The sequence below is a fragment of the Erythrolamprus reginae genome, chromosome 1, assembly GCF_031021105.1.
Source record: "Erythrolamprus reginae isolate rEryReg1 chromosome 1, rEryReg1.hap1, whole genome shotgun sequence".
NCBI lineage: Eukaryota > Metazoa > Chordata > Lepidosauria > Squamata > Dipsadidae > Erythrolamprus > Erythrolamprus reginae.
In genome coordinates this window covers 194,806,125-194,826,887 of record NC_091950.1, presented here as the reverse complement: position 1 = coordinate 194,826,887, position 20,763 = coordinate 194,806,125, and the positions used below count along the sequence as shown (strand labels likewise).

The 20,763-nt window shown below is 40.5% G+C and overlaps 1 protein-coding gene across 1 annotated transcript in view; it reads left to right on the top strand.

Annotated features, from left to right (window-relative positions):
* Nucleotides 1-20,763, top strand: part of LOC139169288 (titin-like) — a 329,115-nt gene that overhangs the window by 274,850 nt on the left and 33,502 nt on the right. Inside the window, exons 153-158 of the mRNA XM_070755280.1 lie at nt 61-165; nt 627-824; nt 1,127-1,423; nt 1,765-2,352; nt 2,445-2,747; nt 2,858-19,957. Coding sequence (XP_070611381.1) covers nt 61-165; nt 627-824; nt 1,127-1,423; nt 1,765-2,352; nt 2,445-2,747; nt 2,858-19,957 — 18,591 coding nt within the window. The remainder of the gene's footprint in view (nt 1-60; nt 166-626; nt 825-1,126; nt 1,424-1,764; nt 2,353-2,444; nt 2,748-2,857; nt 19,958-20,763) is intronic.

The window sequence follows — 20,763 nt, the reverse complement described above, 5'->3', positions numbered from 1 at the left end:
GGCAAGTGATGCTTCTGCAGTATCAATGTATGATTGAGTCTAATTTATTACATTTTCTAGATGTTCCTGATGCTCCTCCACCACCCAAAATTGTTGAGATTAGGCATGATTCTGCATCTCTGACATGGACAGACCCTAAAAAGACTGGTGGCTCACCAATAACAGGTATACTTTTTTAGATACATTTTACTTAAACTTCCCCTAAAATTCAGTCCCTGAGATATATTTTAATTAACTCACCTTTTCCCTCTTTGTAGTTTTAAGCACACTAGGTAACTGGAAAAAAAACAGAATGCTGGCAACATATAACAATAGCACTTACTCATATTTAGAATGCAAAATGATTTCATCAGATTCTGCATCATTTTAAATGTAGTTACTTAAATGATTTAAATGTAAATAAAGGCATACAACTTGCAAGAAAGAACTTGCCATGTAATTTATGGTAATGAGACAGATAATTTTAGAGGGAAATTATGAAAGTTTATCCAGAATTTTAGATGCAAAGGGCTAAACTAAAGGTTAAAAATGTAAAAGATGGTATAAGAAAAATACTGATTTTTATCAGTTCATTAGTTCTTATACTATTACAATTATAAGCAATAGGGTTTTTTGTTTCTTGGTAGGCTACCACCTTGAATTCAAAGAAAGAAACAGTATTTTGTGGAAACGAGCAAACAAGACTCCTCTAAGAATGAAAGACTTCAGAGTAACAGGACTGACTGAAGGCTTAGAATATGAATTCAGAGTAATGGCAATAAATATAGCTGGGGTTGGGAAACCAAGTCTACCATCTGAACCAATTGTGGCTCTTGATCCAATCGGTAAGTTATTGTCTCCTCTCTCTCTCTCTCTCTCTCTCTCTCTCTCTCTCTCTCTCTCATCTATCTATCCATCCATCCATCTATCCATCCATCTATCATCTATCTATCTATCTATCTATCTATCATCTATCTATCTATCTATCTATCTATCTATCTACCTACCTATCTATCTATCATCTATCTATCTATCTATCTACCTACCTATCATCTATCTATCTATCTATCTATCTATCTATATCTATCTATCTATAAATGATAATATCCATGATGCTATTCCTATATTCTGTTCCTATTATTTTCAGATCCTCCTGGGAAACCTGAAGCTATCAGCATAACTCGAAACTCAGTAACTTTGGTATGGACAGAACCAAAATATGATGGTGGACACAAATTAATTGGCTACATAGTAGAGAAACGTGATCTACCTTCCAAAACCTGGATGAAAGCAAATCATGTCAATGTTCCTGAATGTGCATTTACAGTAACTGATCTTTATGAAGGCTCAAGATATGACTTCAGAATTAGAGCAAAGAATACTGCTGGAGCCATTAGCCCACCATCTGAACCTACAGGAGCCATTACATGCAAGGATGAATATGGTATGTTTCCATAGATAGGTAGGTAGGTAGGTAGGTAGGTAGGTAGGTAGGTAGATAGATAGATAGATAGATAGATAGATAGATAGATAGATAGATAGATAGATAGATAGATAGATAGATTATGGTATGGTATGGTATGGTATGGTATGGTATGGTATGAAATACATAGGTATAGGTATAGGGGGAGGGAGAGAGGGAAAGGGAGAGGTAGGGTAGGGTAGGGAAGGGGTAGGTACAGGTATACATAGACATAGACACAGACATAGATAGATATATAATCTTACCTAATTAATTTTAAAGATGTTCTTGTCCTCCTCATTTCTTGAACTTTTTTGTTACAGAGGCACCAACTATTGTTATTGATCCAACTATCAAGGATGGCTTGACTGTGAAAGCAGGAGACACCATTGCAATGTCTGCTATAAGTATTCTTGGCAAACCACTTCCAACTTCAGTCTGGTCTAAAGCAGGAAAAGATTTTAAGCCTTCAGAGACTGTTCATATTGAATCAACACCAACTTCTTCTGCCCTTAGCATCAAGTATGCTGCCAGAAAAGATTCGGGTGAATATACAATCACTGCAACTAATCCTTTTGGTACTAAAGAAGAACATGTGCATGTGACAGTTTTAGATGTACCAGGTCCCCCTGGACCAATTGAAGTCAGTAATGTCTCTGCTGAAAAAGCTACTCTCACATGGACTCCTCCTACAGAAGATGGTGGATCTCCAATCAAGTCTTATGTGCTTGAAAAGAGAGAAACTAGCCGATTGCTATGGACTCAGGTTGCTGAAGACATCCAGTCTTGTAGACACGTTGTTTCTAAACTTATTCAAGGAAATGAATACCTATTCCGGGTCTCAGCTGTGAACCAGTATGGCAGAGGAGAACCATCTCAGTCAGACCCAGTTAAAATGGTGGACAGATTTGGTAAGCAAAACTGGTCAATAAATCATAGAATAAATTTATTGCAATCCGTATAAAAAATGTTAGCATTTTTCAACATCTCTTTTTTCCCCTAGGCCCTCCTGGTCCTCCTGGCAAACCAGAAATATCAAATGTAACCAAAAATTCTGTGGCAGTGAGCTGGAAGAGGCCAATAGATGATGGTGGCAGCGAGATAACAGGTTACCACCTGGAAAGAAGAGAAAAGAAAGGTGTGAGATGGATTAGAGTTTCAAAGAAACCGGTGTCAGATCTTAGATACAAAGTAACTGGACTACTAGAAGGAAATGAATACGAATTCCGTGTCAGCGCAGAAAACAGAGCAGGAATTGGACCACCAAGTGATGTTTCTCAACCAGTGCTAACTAAAGATGCTGCATGTTAGTATAATTCTTGTACTTTGAAAAATTCTTCCATCTTCACTGCATTAATAGAACAATTTCCTAAAAAGTGTTTCTAATCTAAGCTCTTTTTCCCCCCATTATTATAGATCCACCAGGACCTCCATCAAATCCACGAGTAACTGATACGACAAAAACAAGTGCTAGCCTAGCATGGGGGAAACCTCATTACGATGGTGGACTTGAAATTATTGGCTATGTTGTGGAGCACCAAAAAGAAGGAGAAGAAACATGGGTGAAAGATACCACAGGAACCGCTCTAAGAATCACACAATTTGTGGTTGCTAATCTCCACCCTGGAGCCAAATACAATTTCAGAATAAGTGCTATCAATGCTGTTGGCGTGGGTGAACCAGCATTAATTCCAAATGTTGAAATCAGAGAACGTGAAGTCGTTCCTGATTTTGAATTAGATGCTGAACTGAGAAAAACTCTTGTGGTCAGAGCTGGATTGAGCATTAGGATATTTGTTCCAATTAGAGGACGCCCGACTCCTGAAATTACATGGACCAAAGATGACATCCCACTTAAAGCACGGGCCAATATTGACAATACAGATTCATTCACTCTCCTCATTATAACAGAATGTAATAGATATGATGCAGGAAAGTATCTGATGACCCTTGAAAATGCTGCTGGCAAAAAGACTGGCTTTGTAAATGTAAAAGTTTTGGATACACCCGGGCCACCAATAAATCTGAAGCCCCGAGACATATCCAAAGATTGTATTACTCTTCATTGGGATATGCCTCTAATTGATGGAGGTTCCCGTATAACAAATTACATAGTAGAAAAACGTGAATCAACGCGTAAGTCATATTCAACTATCACAACCAAATGCTCCAAATGTTCCCTTAGGATTCCTGGTTTGGCTGAAGGCTGTGAATATTACTTCAGAGTATTTGCTGAAAATGAATTTGGAATTGGTGAACCAGCTGAAACCCCTGAACCTATAAGAGCAACAGAAGCACCATCACCTCCAGACAGCCTTAATATTATGGATATCACAAGGAACTCAGTCAGCCTTGCTTGGCCAAAACCAGAACATGACGGTGGTAGTAAAATTACTGGCTATGTAATTGAAGCACAGAAAAAGGGTTCAACTCAGTGGACACACATTACTACAGTGAAAACATTAGAATGTGTGGTAAAGAATCTAACTGAAAATGAAGAATATACTTTCCAGGTTATGGCAGTTAACAGTGCTGGAAGAAGTGATCCAAGAGAAAGCAGGCCAGTTGTTGTTAAAGAACAAATGATGCTTCCTGAATTTGATTTGCGTGGCATCTATCACAAAACCATAATTGCTAGAGCCGGTGACAATATCAAAGTTGAGATTCCTGTTCTTGGTCGCCCCAGACCGACTGTTACCTGGAAAAAGGAAGATCAATTGCTCAAGCAAACACAAAGGGTCAACTATGAAAATACAGCTACTGCAACCATTTTGAACATTAGTGAATGCACAAGAAATGACAGTGGCAGATATCCAATCTCTGCTAAAAACATTGTTGGTGAAGTTAGTGATGTTATAACTGTTCACGTGCATGATGTTCCTGGACCACCCACTGGACCAATTAGATTTGAAGAAGTTTCATCTGATTTTGTCACCTTTTCATGGGAACCTCCACTAAATGATGGAGGAGTTCCAATTAGCAACTATGTTGTAGAAATGCGCAAAACTGACAGTACCTCCTGGGCTGAGTTAGCAACCACTGTTATACGTACCACCTACAAAGCAGCTCACCTGACTACTGGAACTGAGTACCAATTCCGTGTTAAAGCTCAGAACAGATATGGCTGTGGTCCAGCTATCAGTTCAGAGAATGTAATTGCTAGCTATCCTTTCAAAGTTCCTGGACCTCCAGGCACTCCTCAAGTCATTGCAGTCACAAAAGATTCAATCAGCATTAGCTGGCACGAACCCCTTACAGATGGTGGAAGTCCAATTCTGGGATATCACATTGAAAGAAAAGAGCGGAATAGCATTCTTTGGCAAACTGTCAGCAAAGCCTTAATATCAGGCAACACCTTCAAATCAAGTGGGTTGATGGATGGCATTGCATATGAATTCAGAGTCATTGCAGAAAACCTGGCAGGTAAAAGTAAACCAAGCAAGCCATCTGAGCCAACCCTCGCTCTCGATCCTATTGATCCTCCTGGAAAGCCAATTCCTCTAAACATCACAAGACATGCAGTATCCCTAAAGTGGGCAAAACCTGAATATAATGGAGGTTTTAAGATAACTGGCTATACAGTTGAAAAAAGAGATGTTCCAAATGGCCGATGGCTAAAAGCAAACTTTAGCAATATATTAGAAACCGAATTCACTGTGAGTGGGCTTACTGAAGATGCTGCTTACGAATTCCGTGTCATTGCTAGAAATGCTGCAGGTGCCGTTAGTCAGCCTTCTGAGCCATCAGATGCAATAACATGCAGAGATGAAATTGAGGCACCAAGAATAATGGTTGATGCTAAATACAAAGACACTCTAGTAGTAAAAGCAGGTGAAATTTTCAAACTTGAAGCAGATGTTGCAGGCCGACCTCCACCAACTCTAACATGGACAAAACAAGACAAGGATCTTGAGGATACAGCAAAACTGGAAATTAAAATAGCAGATTTCTCTACAGTTCTTACCAATAAGGACTCCACGAGACGAGATGGCGGTGCATATACTCTTACAGCATCCAACCCAGGTGGCTTTGCAAAACACATTTTCAATGTCAAAGTTCTAGACAGACCTGGTCCCCCAGAAGGACCTTTGGCGGTGTCTGATGTTACCGTAGACAAATGTGTCCTGTCATGGCTCCCACCTTTAGATGATGGAGGTGCCAGTATTGATCACTATGTTGTTGAAAAACGTGAAACAAGTCGATTGGCATGGACATCTGTAGCCACAGAAGTTCCTGTAACAAAATTGAAGGTCACAAAGCTATTGAAGGGCAATGAATATGTGTTCCGAGTAATGGCTGTTAATAAATATGGAGTTGGTGAATCTCTAGAATCAGAGCCTGTCCTAGCAGTGAATCCTTATGTAATACCTGATCCTCCCAAGACACCTGAAGTGACAGCTATTACCAAAGATTCTATGATTGTATGCTGGGGACCTCCCGATTCAGACGGAGGAAGTCCTATAACCAATTACATTGTAGAACGTCGTGACAGAACTGGATTACGCTGGGTGAAATGTAATAAGCGAGTTGTGACAGATTTGCGTTACAAAGTTTCTGGACTCACAGAAGGCCATGAGTATGAATACCGAATAAAGGCTGAAAATGCTGCTGGCGTAAGTGAGCCAAGTCCTAGTAGTCCATTCTACAAAGCTTGTGACACTCTTTTCAAACCTGGACCACCTGGTAATCCCCGTGTCTTAGATACAAGCAAGTCATCAATTACAATTGCTTGGAATAAACCCTTATATGATGGTGGCTCAGAAATTACTGGCTACATGGTTGAAACAGCATTACCTGATGAAGATGAATGGAAAATTGTAACACCACCAGCAGGACTCAAGGCCACATCTTTTACCATCACTAATCTAAAAGAAAACCAGGAGTATAAAATCAGAATTTTTGCCATGAATTCTGAAGGCATTGGTGAGCCTGCTCTTGTTCCTGGAACACCAAAAGCTGAAGAACGAATGCTTCCCCCTGAGATTGAACTGGATGCAGAGCTGCGTAAAATTGTGATTCTTCGAGCTTGTTGTACTTTGAGACTTTTTGTCCCGATTAAAGGAAGACCAGCACCTGAAGTAAAATGGTCACGAGAACATGGAGAATCCTTAGACAAAGCCACAATTGAATCCACAAGTTCTTACACTTTACTTACGGTTGCAAATGTGAATAGATTTGACAGTGGCAAATATATATTGACTATAGAAAACAGTTCAGGTAGCAAATCAGCATTTGTAATTGTAAGAGTCCTTGATACACCTGGTGCTCCACAGAATCTGAAAATAAAAGAGATCACCAAGTCATCTGTCACGCTCACCTGGGAACCTCCCCTCATAGATGGTGGCTCTAAAATAAAGAATTATATTGTTGAAAAACGTGAAGCAACAAGAAAGGCGTACTCTACTGTTATGGCCAATTGCCATAAAACCAGCTGGAAAGTTGACATGCTACAAGAAGGTTGCAGCTATTACTTCAGAGTTCTTGCTGAAAATGAATATGGAATAGGTCTTCCTGTTGAAACATCAGAATCAGTTAAGGCATCCGAGCGGCCTCTACCTCCAGGAAAAATAACTTTATTAGATGTGACAAGAAACAGTGTGTCTCTGAGTTGGGAAAAACCTGAGCATGATGGAGGAAGCAGAATCTTGGGCTATATTGTAGAAATGCAAAGCAAAGGCAGTGACAGGTGGGCTACTTGTGCCACTGTTAAAGTTACTGAAGCTACTATTAAAGGATTGATCCAAGGAGAAGAATATTCCTTCCGTGTTTCAGCACAAAATGAAAAAGGAATCAGTGACCCTCGGCAACTCAGTGTGCCTGTCATTGCAAAAGATCTTGTAATACCTCCAGCATTCAAACTCTTGTTTACCACATTCAGTGTACTGGCAGGTGAAGAGTTAAAGGTTGACGTTCCTTTTGTTGGTCGACCTAAACCCACTGTAACATGGCTTAAGGATAATGTGCCACTAAGACAAACTACTAGAGTAAATGAAGAAAATACAGAAAACAACACATTGCTAACAATAAAGGAAGCATGTAAAGAAGATGTTGGACAATATTTGGTAAAACTTACAAATATTGCAGGAGAAGCAACTGAAATTCTTAGTATTGTTGTTCTTGATAAACCAGGCCCACCCACTGGACCGGTAAAGATGGATGAAATAACTGCAGATAGTATTATCATTTCTTGGGAGCCACCCAAATATGATGGCGGCAGTTCCATTAACAATTACATTGTAGAAAAACGTGATACGTCTACTACTGCTTGGCAGATTGTTTCAGCAACTGTTGCACGAACAACTCTCAAAGTGAGCAGATTAAAGACTGGAAGCGAATATCAATTTAGAATTGCTGCTGAAAACAGATATGGAAAGAGTACATATCTCACATCAGAGCCTGTGGTTGCCCAATATCCATACAAACTTCCTGGCCCACCTGGAACTCCACATGTACCAGAAGTCTCCAGAGATACTATGATAGTACATTGGCATGAGCCAGTCAGTGACGGTGGCAGCCGAATTATTGGCTATCATTTGGAGCGCAAAGAAAGAAACAGCATTCTATGGGTTAAGTTGAACAAAACAGCAATTCCTGACACTAAATTTAAAACAACTGGACTTGAAGAGGGACTTGAATATGAATTCAGAGTTTATGCAGAAAACATTGTTGGTATTGGAAAGGCAAGCAAATGTTCAGAATGTTACAAAGCTCATGATCCTTGTGATCCTCCTGGCCGTCCAGAACCAATAATTGTCACAAGAAATTCTGTTACTCTTCAGTGGAAGAAACCAGTGTATGATGGTGGAAGCAAGATCACGGGCTACATTGTTGAAAAGAAAGAATTACCAGAAGGCCGATGGATGAAAGCAAGTTTTACTAACGTAATTGACACTCAATTCGCAGTAACTGGCCTGGTTGAGAATCAAAGGTATGAGTTCCGTGTGATTGCACGTAATGCAGCAGGCGTTTTCAGTGAGCCCTCTGAAAGTTCAGGGGCTATCACAGTGAGAGATGAAGTAGAACCACCTCGCATAAGTATGGATCCCAAATTTAAAGAAACACTTACAGTACATGCTACTGAATCATTTAAGATTGACGCTGATGTTTATGGCAAACCACTGCCTTCTATTCAGTGGCTGAAAGATGACAAGGAACTAACAAACACAGCACGTTTGGATATAAAAAGTACTGACTTTGCCACAAGCCTAAGCGTGAAGGAAGCTGTTCGTGTTGACAGCGGACATTATATTTTGTTGGTGAAGAATGTTGCAGGTGAAAAAACTGCTTCTGTTCATGTCAAAGTCCTTGACAGACCTGGGCCACCTGAAGGGCCTGTTGTTATAACAGGGACAACTGCTGAAAAATGTGTGCTATCATGGAAACCCCCACTGCAGGATGGAGGCAGTGACATTTCACATTATGTTGTTGAAAGAAGAGAAACAAGTCGCTTAGTTTGGACTTTAGCTGATGCCAACGTGCAAACTCTTAGTTGCAAAGTTACTAAACTCTTGGAAGGCAATGAATATATCTTCCGTATCATGGCTGTCAATAAATATGGGGTTGGTGAACCTCTTGAATCTGAGCCTGTACTTGCCAAAAATCCCTATGTGGTGCCACTTCCACCAAAGGCTCCAGAGGTTTCAGCTATTACCAAGGATTCAATGATTGTTGTATGGGATAGACCAGTTTCTGACGGAGGCAGTGAAATTTTGGGCTATGTGCTAGAAAAACGTGACAAAGAAGGCATTCGGTGGACAAGATGCAACAAGCGTTTGATCAGTGAACTTCGATACCGAGTCACAGGACTCCTGGAAAATCATGACTATGAATATAGAGTCTCCGCTGAAAATGCAGCTGGTCTCAGTGAACCCAGTCCACCTTCTATCTACTATAAAGCTTGTGACCCTATATATAAACCAGGTCCACCAAATAACCCCAAAGCAATAGATGTTACAAGATCTTCAGTTTTCCTTTCTTGGGGTAAACCAATCTATGATGGTGGCTCTGAAATTCAAGGATACATTGTTGAAGCATGTGATGTAAGTGTTGGTGACTGGACTATTTGTACACCACCAACTGGAATTAAGAAAACAAATATGGAAGTAGAAAAATTGTTGGAAAAACATGAATACAAATTCCGAATTTGTGCTGTTAATAAAGTAGGAGTAGGAGAACATGCTGATGTTCCTGGAATCATCCTTGTTCAAGAAAAATTGGAAGCTCCAGATCTTGACCTTGACTTAGAACTGAGAAAAGTGATCAATGTAAGAGCTGGTGGCTCATTAAGATTATTTGTTCCTATCAGAGGCCGCCCAACACCTGAAGTAAAATGGAGTAAAGTAGATGGGGATATCAGAGAAGCTGCTATTATCGACAGTACCAGCAGCTTCACCTCACTTGTTCTTGATAATATGAATAGATTTGACTCTGGAAAATACACTCTTACTTTAGAAAATAGTAGTGGAACAAAATCTGCCTTTGTCAGTGTAAGAGTCTTGGATACTCCAGGTCCTCCTGTTAACTTGAAAATCAAAGAAATTACCAAGGACTCTGTTACAATTTCATGGGAGCCTCCAGTAATAGATGGTGGAGCTAAAGTTAAAAATTATATCATTGAAAAGCGTGAAGCCACAAGAAAATCCTATGCAGCTGTTGTTACAAACTGCCATAAAACATCCTGGAAAATTGATCAGCTCCAAGAGGGTTGTTATTATTACTTCAGAGTTTCTGGAGAGAATGAGTTTGGAATTGGCCTGCCTGCTGAAATAAGTGATCCAGTTAAGGTGGCTGAGGTTCCTCAACCTCCAGGAAAAATAACAGTGGATGATGTTACAAGAAACAGTGTTTCATTGAGCTGGGCAAAGCCTGAACATGATGGTGGAAGTAAAATCTTACAATACATTGTAGAAATGCAAGTGAAGGGTAGTGATAAATGGTCAGAGTGCACACGTGTTAAAGTTCTTGAAGCAGTTATTACCAATCTAACCCAAGGACAAGATTATCTCTTCAGAGTAATGGCTGTAAATGAAAAGGGCAGGAGTGATCCGCGATCCCTTGCAGTACCAATAACCGCTAAAGATCTTGTTATTGAACCAGATGTCAAACCAGCATTCCACAGTTACAGTATACAAGTAGGACATGATCTAAAGATCGAAGTACCAATATTTGGTCGACCTAAGCCTACTGTCTCTTGGACCAAAGATGGCATTCCGTTAAAACAGACAACCAGAGTAAATGTAATCGATTCACCTAATCTTACAGTTCTAAATATTAAAGAAACAAATAAAGAGGACAATGGAATTTATGAAATTGCAGTTGCTAATGTGGTTGGACAAAAATCTGCATCTATTGAAATTATAATACTCGATAAACCAGATCCTCCTAAAGGCCCAGTTAAATTTGAAGATATTAGTGCTGAAAGTGTCACCATATCATGGAATCCTCCAGTATATACAGGTGGTTGCCAGGTTACTAATTATGTTGTTCATAAGAGAGATACAACCACAACTTCGTGGGAAGTAGTTTCAGCTAGTGTTGCAAGAACTACTCTGAAGGTGACGAAGCTGAAAACTGGCTCAGAATATCAATTTAGAATATTTGCAGAAAATAGATATGGACAAAGCTTTGCCCTGGAATCAGAACCAGTTGTTGCTCAGTATCCTTACAAAGAACCAGGACCCCCTGGAACACCATTTGTGACAATAGCTACAAAAGACTCTATGGTTGTGCAATGGCATGAACCAATTAATGACGGTGGAAGTAGAATTCTAGGTTATCATCTTGAACGAAAGGAAAGAAACAGCATTCTATGGACAAAAGTAAACAAAACTATTATTCATGATACACACTACAAAACAACTAATCTCGAAGAAAACATTGAATATGAATTTAGAGTTTCTGCAGAAAATATTGTTGGCGTAGGCAAAGCAAGCAAAGTTTCAGAATGCTATATAGCACGTGATGCCTGTGACCCACCAGGTTGTCCTGAAGCTATTGTTGTTACAAGAAGTGCCATCACTCTGCAATGGACCAAGCCAGCGTATGATGGTGGCAGCAAAATAACAGGCTATGTAGTAGAAAAACGAGACTTACCTGATGGTCGTTGGATGAAAGCAAGCTTTACTAATATCACTGAAACTCAATTTACTGTGACAGGTCTTACTGAAGACCAACGATATGAATTTAGAGTAATTGCAAGGAATGCTGCTGGAGCCGTAAGCAAACCTTCTGACAGCACAGGACCTATAACAGCAAAAGATGAAGTTGAACTTCCAAGAATTTCCATGGATCCAAAATATAAAGATGCAATTGTTGTAAATGCTGGTGAAACTTTCAAACTTGAAGCTGACGTACATGGAAAACCAATTCCTACTATTATGTGGCTGAAAGGAGACAAAGTCCTTGAAGATACTGCTCGGTATGAAATAAGGAATACAGACTTCAAAGCTCTGATTACTGTGAAAGATGCTATACGTGTGGATGGTGGGCAGTTCATTTTGCAGGCAACCAATGTTGCAGGAACAAAATCAGTACCTGTAACAGTGAAAGTACTAGATAGGCCAGGGCCTCCAGAGAGTATTCAGATTTCTGGAGTTACTTCTGAAAAATGTTCCTTAGCCTGGGCTCCACCAATCCATGATGGTGGCAGTGATATTTCTCACTACATAATTGAGAAGAGAGAAACTAGTCGTCTTGCTTGGACAGTAGTTGCATCAGATGCTGTAGCCACAATGCTAAAGGTAACAAAACTTCTGGAAGGCAACGAATATATTTTCCGCATAATGGCAGTTAATAAATACGGAGTTGGCGAGCCTTTGGAATCTGCACCTGTACTTATGAAAAGCCCATTTGTTGTTCCTGGTGCACCAACGTACCTTGAAGTGACCAATGTTACAAAGGATTCTATGACAGTCTCCTGGCATCGTCCAGATAGTGATGGTGGCAGTGAAATCATTGGCTACATTGTGGAAAAAAGAGATAGAACTGGTATTAGATGGGTGAAATGTAATAAACGTCGAATTACAGATTTACGATTAAGAGTCACAGGACTAAATGAAGATCATGAATATGAATTCAGAGTATCTGCTGAAAATATAGCTGGAATTGGTGAACCGAGTCAAGTTACTCCATACTGGAAAGCATGTGACCCTATGTTCAAGCCTGGTCCACCCACTAATGCTCACGTTGTTGATACAACCAAGAATTCCATCACAGCTGCATGGGGTAAACCTATTTATGATGGTGGCTGCAATATCCTGGGATATATTGTAGAAATCTGCAAAGCTGATGAAGAAGAATGGGCAATGGTTACTCCACAGACTGGTCTGAGAGTTAATCGTTTTGAAATCAAAAAACTCATAGAACATCAAGAATACAAGATAAGGGTGTGTGCTCTCAACAAAATTGGAGTAGGTGAGCCTACAGCAATTCCTGGTACAATTAAACCAGAAGATAAACTTGAAGCTCCTGAACTTGATATCGACTCAGAATTAAGGAAGGGAATTGTGGTAAGAGCTGGTAGCTCTGTCAGGATCAATATCCCATTTAAAGGACGCCCCACTCCTGAAATCACATGGTCTCGGGAAGAAGGGGAATTTACAGATAAAGTTCAAATTGAAAAAGGAATTAATTACACACAGCTATCAATTGATTATTGTGATAGAAATGATGCTGGGAAGTACATACTTAAACTGGAGAATAGCAGTGGCTCTAAGTCTGCATTTGTTACAGTTAAAGTACTTGACACACCAGGACCACCACAAAACTTAGTAGTCAAAGAAATAAGGAAAGACCATGCTGTATTGACATGGGAACCTCCAGCTAATGATGGTGGGGCAAAGATAAAGAACTATGTCATCGATAAACGTGAGTCAACCAGAAAAGCATATGCAAATGTGAGTGCTAAGTGCAACAAAACTAGCTTTAGAATTGAAAACCTTACAGAAGGGAGCATTTATTATTTCAGAGTTATGGCTGAAAATGAATTTGGAATTGGTAGTCCAGCTGAAACTGCTGATGCCTCAAAAGCATCAGAGCCACCTCTACCCCCTGGAAAAGTGACACTCACTGATGTGACACAGAGAAGTGCATCATTTATGTGGGAGAAACCTGAACATGATGGAGGCAGCAGAATTTTGGGCTACATTGTTGAAATGCAGCCAAAAGGATCTGATAAATGGACTGTTGTCACTGAAACCAAAGTCTGCAATGCAGTTGTGTCTGGTTTAATTTCTGGACAGGAATATCATTTCCGTGTCATGGCATACAATGAAAAAGGCAAAAGTGATCCTAAGCCACTGGCAGTTCCTGTGATTGCCAAAGATCAGACAATTCAGCCCAGTTTCAAACTGATGTTCAATACATATACTGTACAAGCTGGAGAAGATCTTAAAGTAGAAATCCCCTTTATAGCTCGACCAAAGCCTACTATCACTTGGGAGAAAGATGGCCAGCCTCTGAAACAGACAACCAGATTAAATGTTGAAGATACAGCAACTTTAACTACATTGTTTATTAAAGAAAGCAACAAAGATGATTTTGGAAAATATACTGTCACCGCCACCAACACCGCAGGCACAGCAACAGAGCATCTTAGTATAATTGTTCTAGAAAAGCCTGGCCCACCTCAAGGACCTGTCCGTTTTGATGAAGTTAGTTCAAACTTCGTAGTCCTCTCATGGGAACCACCGGCATATACAGGTGGCTGTCAGATATCCAACTACATTGTCGAGAAACGTGACACTACAACCACTGTTTGGCAGATGGTATCAGCAACGGTCGCAAGGACAACTATTAAAGTAACAAAACTTAAAACAGGAACTGAGTACCAGTTTAGAATTATTGCTGAAAATCGATATGGAAAGAGCGCTGCTCTAGATTCTAAGCCAGTTCTTGTACAATATCCATACAAAGTACCAGGGCCACCAGGAACCCCCTACGTCACTACAGCCACCAAAGACCACATGATAGTACAATGGCATGAACCAGTTAACGATGGAGGAAGCAAAGTTCTTGGATATCATCTAGAACGTAAAGATAAAAACAGCATCCTTTGGACAAAGGTACATAAGGTCCTCATCCACGACACAAAATATAAAACAGAAGGTCTTGAAGAAGGTCTTGAGTACGAATTCAGAGTTTCCGCTGAAAACATTGTTGGAGTAGGCAAGGTTAGCAAATGTTCTGAACTGTATGTTGCTCGGGATGCTTGTGATCCACCAGGCCGTCCAGATGCCATTGTTATCACTAGAAATTACGTGACGCTAAAATGGAAAAAACCTGAATATGACGGTGGTAGCAGAATAACTGGATACACTGTGGAAAAGAAAGAACTACCTGAAGGCCGTTGGATGAAGGCCAGTTTTACAAATGTAATAGAAACTGAGTTTACAGTAAGCGGTCTTGTAGAAGACCAAAGATATGAATTCAGAGTAATTGCAAGAAATGCAGCCGGTAGCGTAAGCGAGCCCTCTGAAAGCACAGGGCCAATTGTCGCTAGAGATGCCATAGAAGCACCAAGAGCTTCATTGGATCCCAAGTACAAAGATCTCATTGTTGTTCGTGCAGGAGAAACATTTGCTCTCGAGGCTGACATCCACGGAAAACCTATTCCTGATGTTATGTGGTCAAAAGATGGAAAAGAATTTGAAGGAGCAACTGCAAGAATGGAAATTAAGACTACAATTGAAAGAACAACTCTCACAGTCAAAGATTGTGTCAGATTAGATGGAGGCCATTACACACTTACACTGTCTAATGTTGGGGGCACAAAATCAATACCAATCACTGTAAAAGTGCTTGACAGACCTGGACCCCCAGAAGGCCCTTTGAAAGTTACAGGTGTGACGGCAGAAAAATGTTACCTTGCATGGGGTCCACCTTTACAAGATGGAGGTGCCAGCATTTCTCATTACATTATAGAAAAGAGAGAGACAAGCCGGCTTTCATGGACACAAGTAGCATCTGATGTTCAAGCTCTGAATCACAAAGCAACCAGACTTCTTTCAGGCAACGAATACATTTTCCGTGTAATGGCTGTTAATAAATATGGAATTGGCGACCCTCTAGAATCAGAACCTGTGTTGGCATGCAATCCATATAAGCCTCCAGGTCCTCCTTCAACACCTGAAGCTTCTGCAATCACGAAAGATTCTATGATTTTAACCTGGTGCCGCCCAACTGACGATGGTGGAGCTGAAATTGAAGGTTATATACTAGAAAAGCGAGACAAAGATGGCATTAGATGGACCAAGTGCAATAAAAAGAGACTGACAGACTTAAGATTGAGAGTAACTGGACTGACAGATGGCCATTTCTATGAATTTAGAGTTTCTGCTGAAAATGCCGCTGGTATTGGTGAGCCCAGTGAACCATCCATTTTCTACCGTGCTTGTGAGGCAATATACCCACCGGGCCCGCCAAACAATCCAAAAGTAACAGATACCTCCAGATCATCTGTGTCCCTTGCATGGGGCAAACCTACTTATGATGGCGGTGCTCCTGTTAAAGGATATATTGTAGAATTTAAAGAAGCGACTGCTGATGAATGGACAACGTGTACACCCCCATCAGGTCTACAAGGAAGACAATTCACAGTAACAAAACTTAAAGAAAATAGCGAGTATAACTTCCGCATCTGTGCTATGAATTCTGAAGGAGTTGGAGAACCAGCAACTATCCCTGGTAGTGTTGTTGCAGCTGAAAAAATGGAACCTCCTGAGATAGAACTTGACGCAGATCTCAGAAAAGTTGTCACAGTGCGTGCTAGTGGCACATTACGTTTGTTTGTCACAATTAAAGGAAGGCCAGAGCCAGAAGTCAAATGGGAAAAAGCAGAAGGCACCATGAGTGACAGAGCTCAGATTGAAGTAACCAGTTCTTATACAATGTTAGTGATTGACAATGTAAACAGATTTGATAGTGGAAAATATAACTTAACTTTGGAAAACAACAGTGGCAAGAAATCAGCATTTGTTAATGTGAGAGTACTTGATACACCAAGTGCACCTGTAAATCTGACCGTCAGAGAAGTAAAGAAAGATTTAGTGACATTAGCTTGGGAGCCTCCTCTTATTGATGGCGGAGCTAAAATCACAAACTACATAATTGAAAAACGTGAAACGACCAGAAAGGCCTATGCCACTATCACAAATAATTGCAACAAAAATGTCTTCAGAATCGAACAGCTACAAGAAGGATGCAGCTACTACTTCCGAGTCTTAGCTGCAAATGAATATGGAGTTGGTTTGCCAGCTGAAACATCTGAACCAGTTAAGGTTTCTGAACCACCCTATCCACCTGGAAAAGTAACTCTTGTTGATGTTACTCGTCACAGTGCTACTATTAAATGGGAGAAACCAGAGAGTGATGGTGGCAGTAAAATAACTGGCTATGTAGTAGAAATGCAAACTAAAGGAAGTGAAAAATGGAGCACCTGTACCCAAGTTAAAACATTAGAAGCAACAATATCTGGATTAAGTACGGGAGAAGAATATACTTTCCGTGTCTGTGCTATAAATGAAAAAGGGAAGAGTGATCCAAGACAACTTGGAGTCCCAGTAGTTGCAAAGGACATTGAAATCCAGCCTTCTGTTGAGCTCCTTTTCAATACATTCAGTGTTAAAGCTGGTGAAGATCTTAAGATTGATGTACCCATTAGAGGAAGGCCAGTACCATCTGCCAACTGGAAAAAGGATGGCATGCCTTTAAGAGAGACAACGAGAGTGAATGTCCACACTTCAAAAACATCCACATCGCTAGTCATCAAAGAAGCTTCAAGAGAAGATGTAGGAAAGTATGAATTGAATGTTGCAAGCAGTGCTGGCTCTACAACAGTTTTCATCCATGTAATTGTTCTTGATAGACCAGGACCTCCTACCTCATTACATATTGACAATGTCAGTGCAGATAATATATCCATATCTTGGGAACCCCCTGAATATGATGGTGGCTGTCAAATTAATAATTACATTGTAGAGAAAAGAGAAACTACAACAACAACATGGACCATTGTATCTGCAGCAGTTGCACGAACTTCAATTAAAATACTTCGCTTAACCACTGGGTCAGAATATCAATTCCGTGTTTCTGCAGAAAATCGTTATGGCAAGAGCACTTATGCTGAAACTGCTCCTGTTGTGGCAGAGTATCCATTTAATCTACCTGGCCCACCTGGTACTCCTCGAGTTGTACAAGCAACAAAAACCTTCATGATTGTAAATTGGCAGGAACCAGTTAATGATGGAGGTAGTAAAGTACTTGGTTATCATCTTGAACGTAAAGAACGAAGCAGCATCCTTTGGACTAAAGTTAATAAATTCCTTATAAGTGATACTCAGATGAAGGTCACAGGTCTTGATGAAGGCCTGATGTATGAATATCGTGTGTACGCTGAAAACATTGTAGGAATTGGCAAATGTAGCAAATCATGTGAACCTGTGGCAGCAAGAGATCCATGTGACCCACCTGGCCAACCTGAAGTGACCAATATTACAAGGACATGTGTCTCACTATCTTGGTCCAAGCCAGTATATGATGGCGGTGCTAAAATTACAGGCTACATTATTGAGCGGAAAGAGCTCCCAGATGGTCGGTGGCTGAAGTGCAGTTTCACAAATGTCCAGGAAACTTTCTTTGATGTGATTGGACTTACTGAAGACCAGCGCTATGAATTCCGTGTTATTGCCAGGAATGCTGCTGACCAGCTTAGTGAACCATCCGAATCCACTGGGCCAGTTACCGTAAAAGATGACATAGAAGCTCCAAGAATTATGATGGATGCCAAATTCAGAGAAATTGTTATTAAAGCTGGAGAGAATTTAAAAATCAATGCTGACGTTGCAGGGCGACCCTTGCCAATAATTTCATGGACAAAGGATGGCAAAGATATTGAAGAAAAGGCAAGAGTTGAAATAGTCTCAACAGATCATTCTACAGCACTCACTGTTAAAGACTGCATTCGACGGGATTCCGGGCAGTATGTGTTAACATTACAAAATGTTGCTGGAACAAGATCATTAGCAGTTAACTGTAAAGTACTTGACAGACCAGGTCCACCAGCAGCTCCACTAGAAATTAAAGGCCTGACCGCTGAGAAATGTTATCTGTCATGGGGACCACCTCAAGAAAATGGAGGGGCGGAGATTGACTATTATATTGTGGAAAAACGTGAGACCAGTAGGCTTGCGTGGACTCTTTGTGAAGCAGAACTTCCAACAACATCCTGCAAAGTGACGAAACTACTTAGAGGAAATGAATATATTTTCAGAGTGATGGGTGTAAATAAATATGGTGTTGGTGAGCCTTTAGAAAGTGAAGCTGTCAAGGCCCTGGATCCTTTTACTATTCCAACCCCCCCTAAATCTTTAGAGATTACCAATGTGACAAAGGAATCCATGACTCTTTGCTGGGCAAGACCTGAAAGTGATGGAGGAAATGAAATTTCTGGTTATGTGATTGAAAGGCGTGAGAAAAACAGTTTACGGTGGATACGTGTAAATAAAAAGCCAGTTTATGATCTCAGAATAAAATCTTCAGGCCTTCGGGAAGGATGTGAATATGAATATAGAGTATATGCAGAAAATGCTGCAGGCCTTAGCCTTCCTAGTGATGCTTCACCACTAATAAAAGCAGAAGATCCAGTTTTCCTACCATCACCACCATCTCGCCCCAAGATAATGGACCATACAAGATCTCATATAACAATTGGATGGACAAAACCATTGTTTGACGGGGGAGCTCCTATTATTGGATACACTGTGGAATACAAGCTAACTAGTGAAACTGATTGGTCCACTGCTATTCAAAGCTTAAGAGGAACAGAATACACTGTAATGAGTCTTACATCGGGAGCAGAATATGTTTTCAGAGTAAGATCTGTGAACAAAATTGGCACTAGTGATCCAAGTGAGGCCTCAGAACCTCAAGTAGCAAAGGAAAGAGAAGAAGAACCTGTTTTTGATATTGATAATGAAATGAGAAAGACGTTAGTTGTGAAAGCAGGTCAATCATTTACAATGACTGTGCCTTTCAGAGGAAAACCTATCCCTAACGTGCTATGGAGTAAGCCAGACACTGATCTCCGCACAAGAGCAAATATTGACTCCTCAGATCACCGCACTTCGCTTACCATTGAAAAGGCAACACGAAATGATTCTGGAAAGTATACACTGACATTACAAAACATAGTAAACACAGCCAGTTTGACATTAATTGTTAAAGTTCTTGATTCACCAGGACCTCCATCTAGTATCATTGTAAAAGATGTAACAAAAGAGTCTGCTGTGTTATCTTGGGAAGCCCCAGATAATGATGGAGGGGCTCCAGTGAAGAATTACCACATTGAAAAACGAGAAGCAAGCAAGAAAGCCTGGGTCACTGTAACCAACAATTGCCATCGTCTTTCCTACAAAGTTACCAATCTACAAGAAGGTGGAATATATTACTTCAGAGTCTCTGGAGAAAATGAATTCGGGGTTGGTGTTCCCATCGAAACCAAAGATGGAGTTAAAATAACGGGTGAGTAATATTTTTTTAAAAAATATTCTATGTTTATGTTTATTGGATTTGTATGCCGCCCCTCTCTGTAGACTCGGGGCAGCTAACAACAGTGGTAAAAACAACATGCGACAATCCAATACTAAAACAGCTAAAAATCCTTATTTTAAAACCAATCATACATAGAAACATACCACACATAAATTGTAAAAGCCTAGGGGGAAAGAATATCTCAGTTCCCCCTTGCCTGATGACAGAGGTGGGTTTTAAGAAGCTTACGAAAGGCAAGAAGGGTGGGGGCTATTCTAATCTCTGGGGGGAGTTGGTTCCAGAGGGCCGGGGCCACCACAGAGAAGGCTCTTCCCCTGGGTCCTGCCAAACGACATTGTTTAGTTGACGGGACCTGGAGAAGGCCCACTCTGTGGGACCTAACTGTCACTGGGATTCGTGCGGAAGAAGGCGGTCCCGGAGATAATCTGGCCCGATGCCATGAAGGGCTTTATAGGTCATAACCAACACTTTGAATTGTGACCGGAAACTGATCAGCAACCAATGCAGACTGCGGAGTGTTGGTGTAACATGGGCATACCTAGGGAAGCCCATGATTGCTCTAGCAGCTGCATTCTGCACGATCTGAAGTTTCCGAACACTTTTCAAAGGTAGCCCCTATGTGCTTCACTTACGATTTATTGAAGTAAATTTTAGCAGGACTTATATCCATATTGAGTTTTAATGTATTCATAATGCTTATATTAACAATATAAAGTTAATATGCAAAGCCAAAATGAAAGGTGTTTGTGTTAGGGATTTGCTGATGTTGAGTTCCA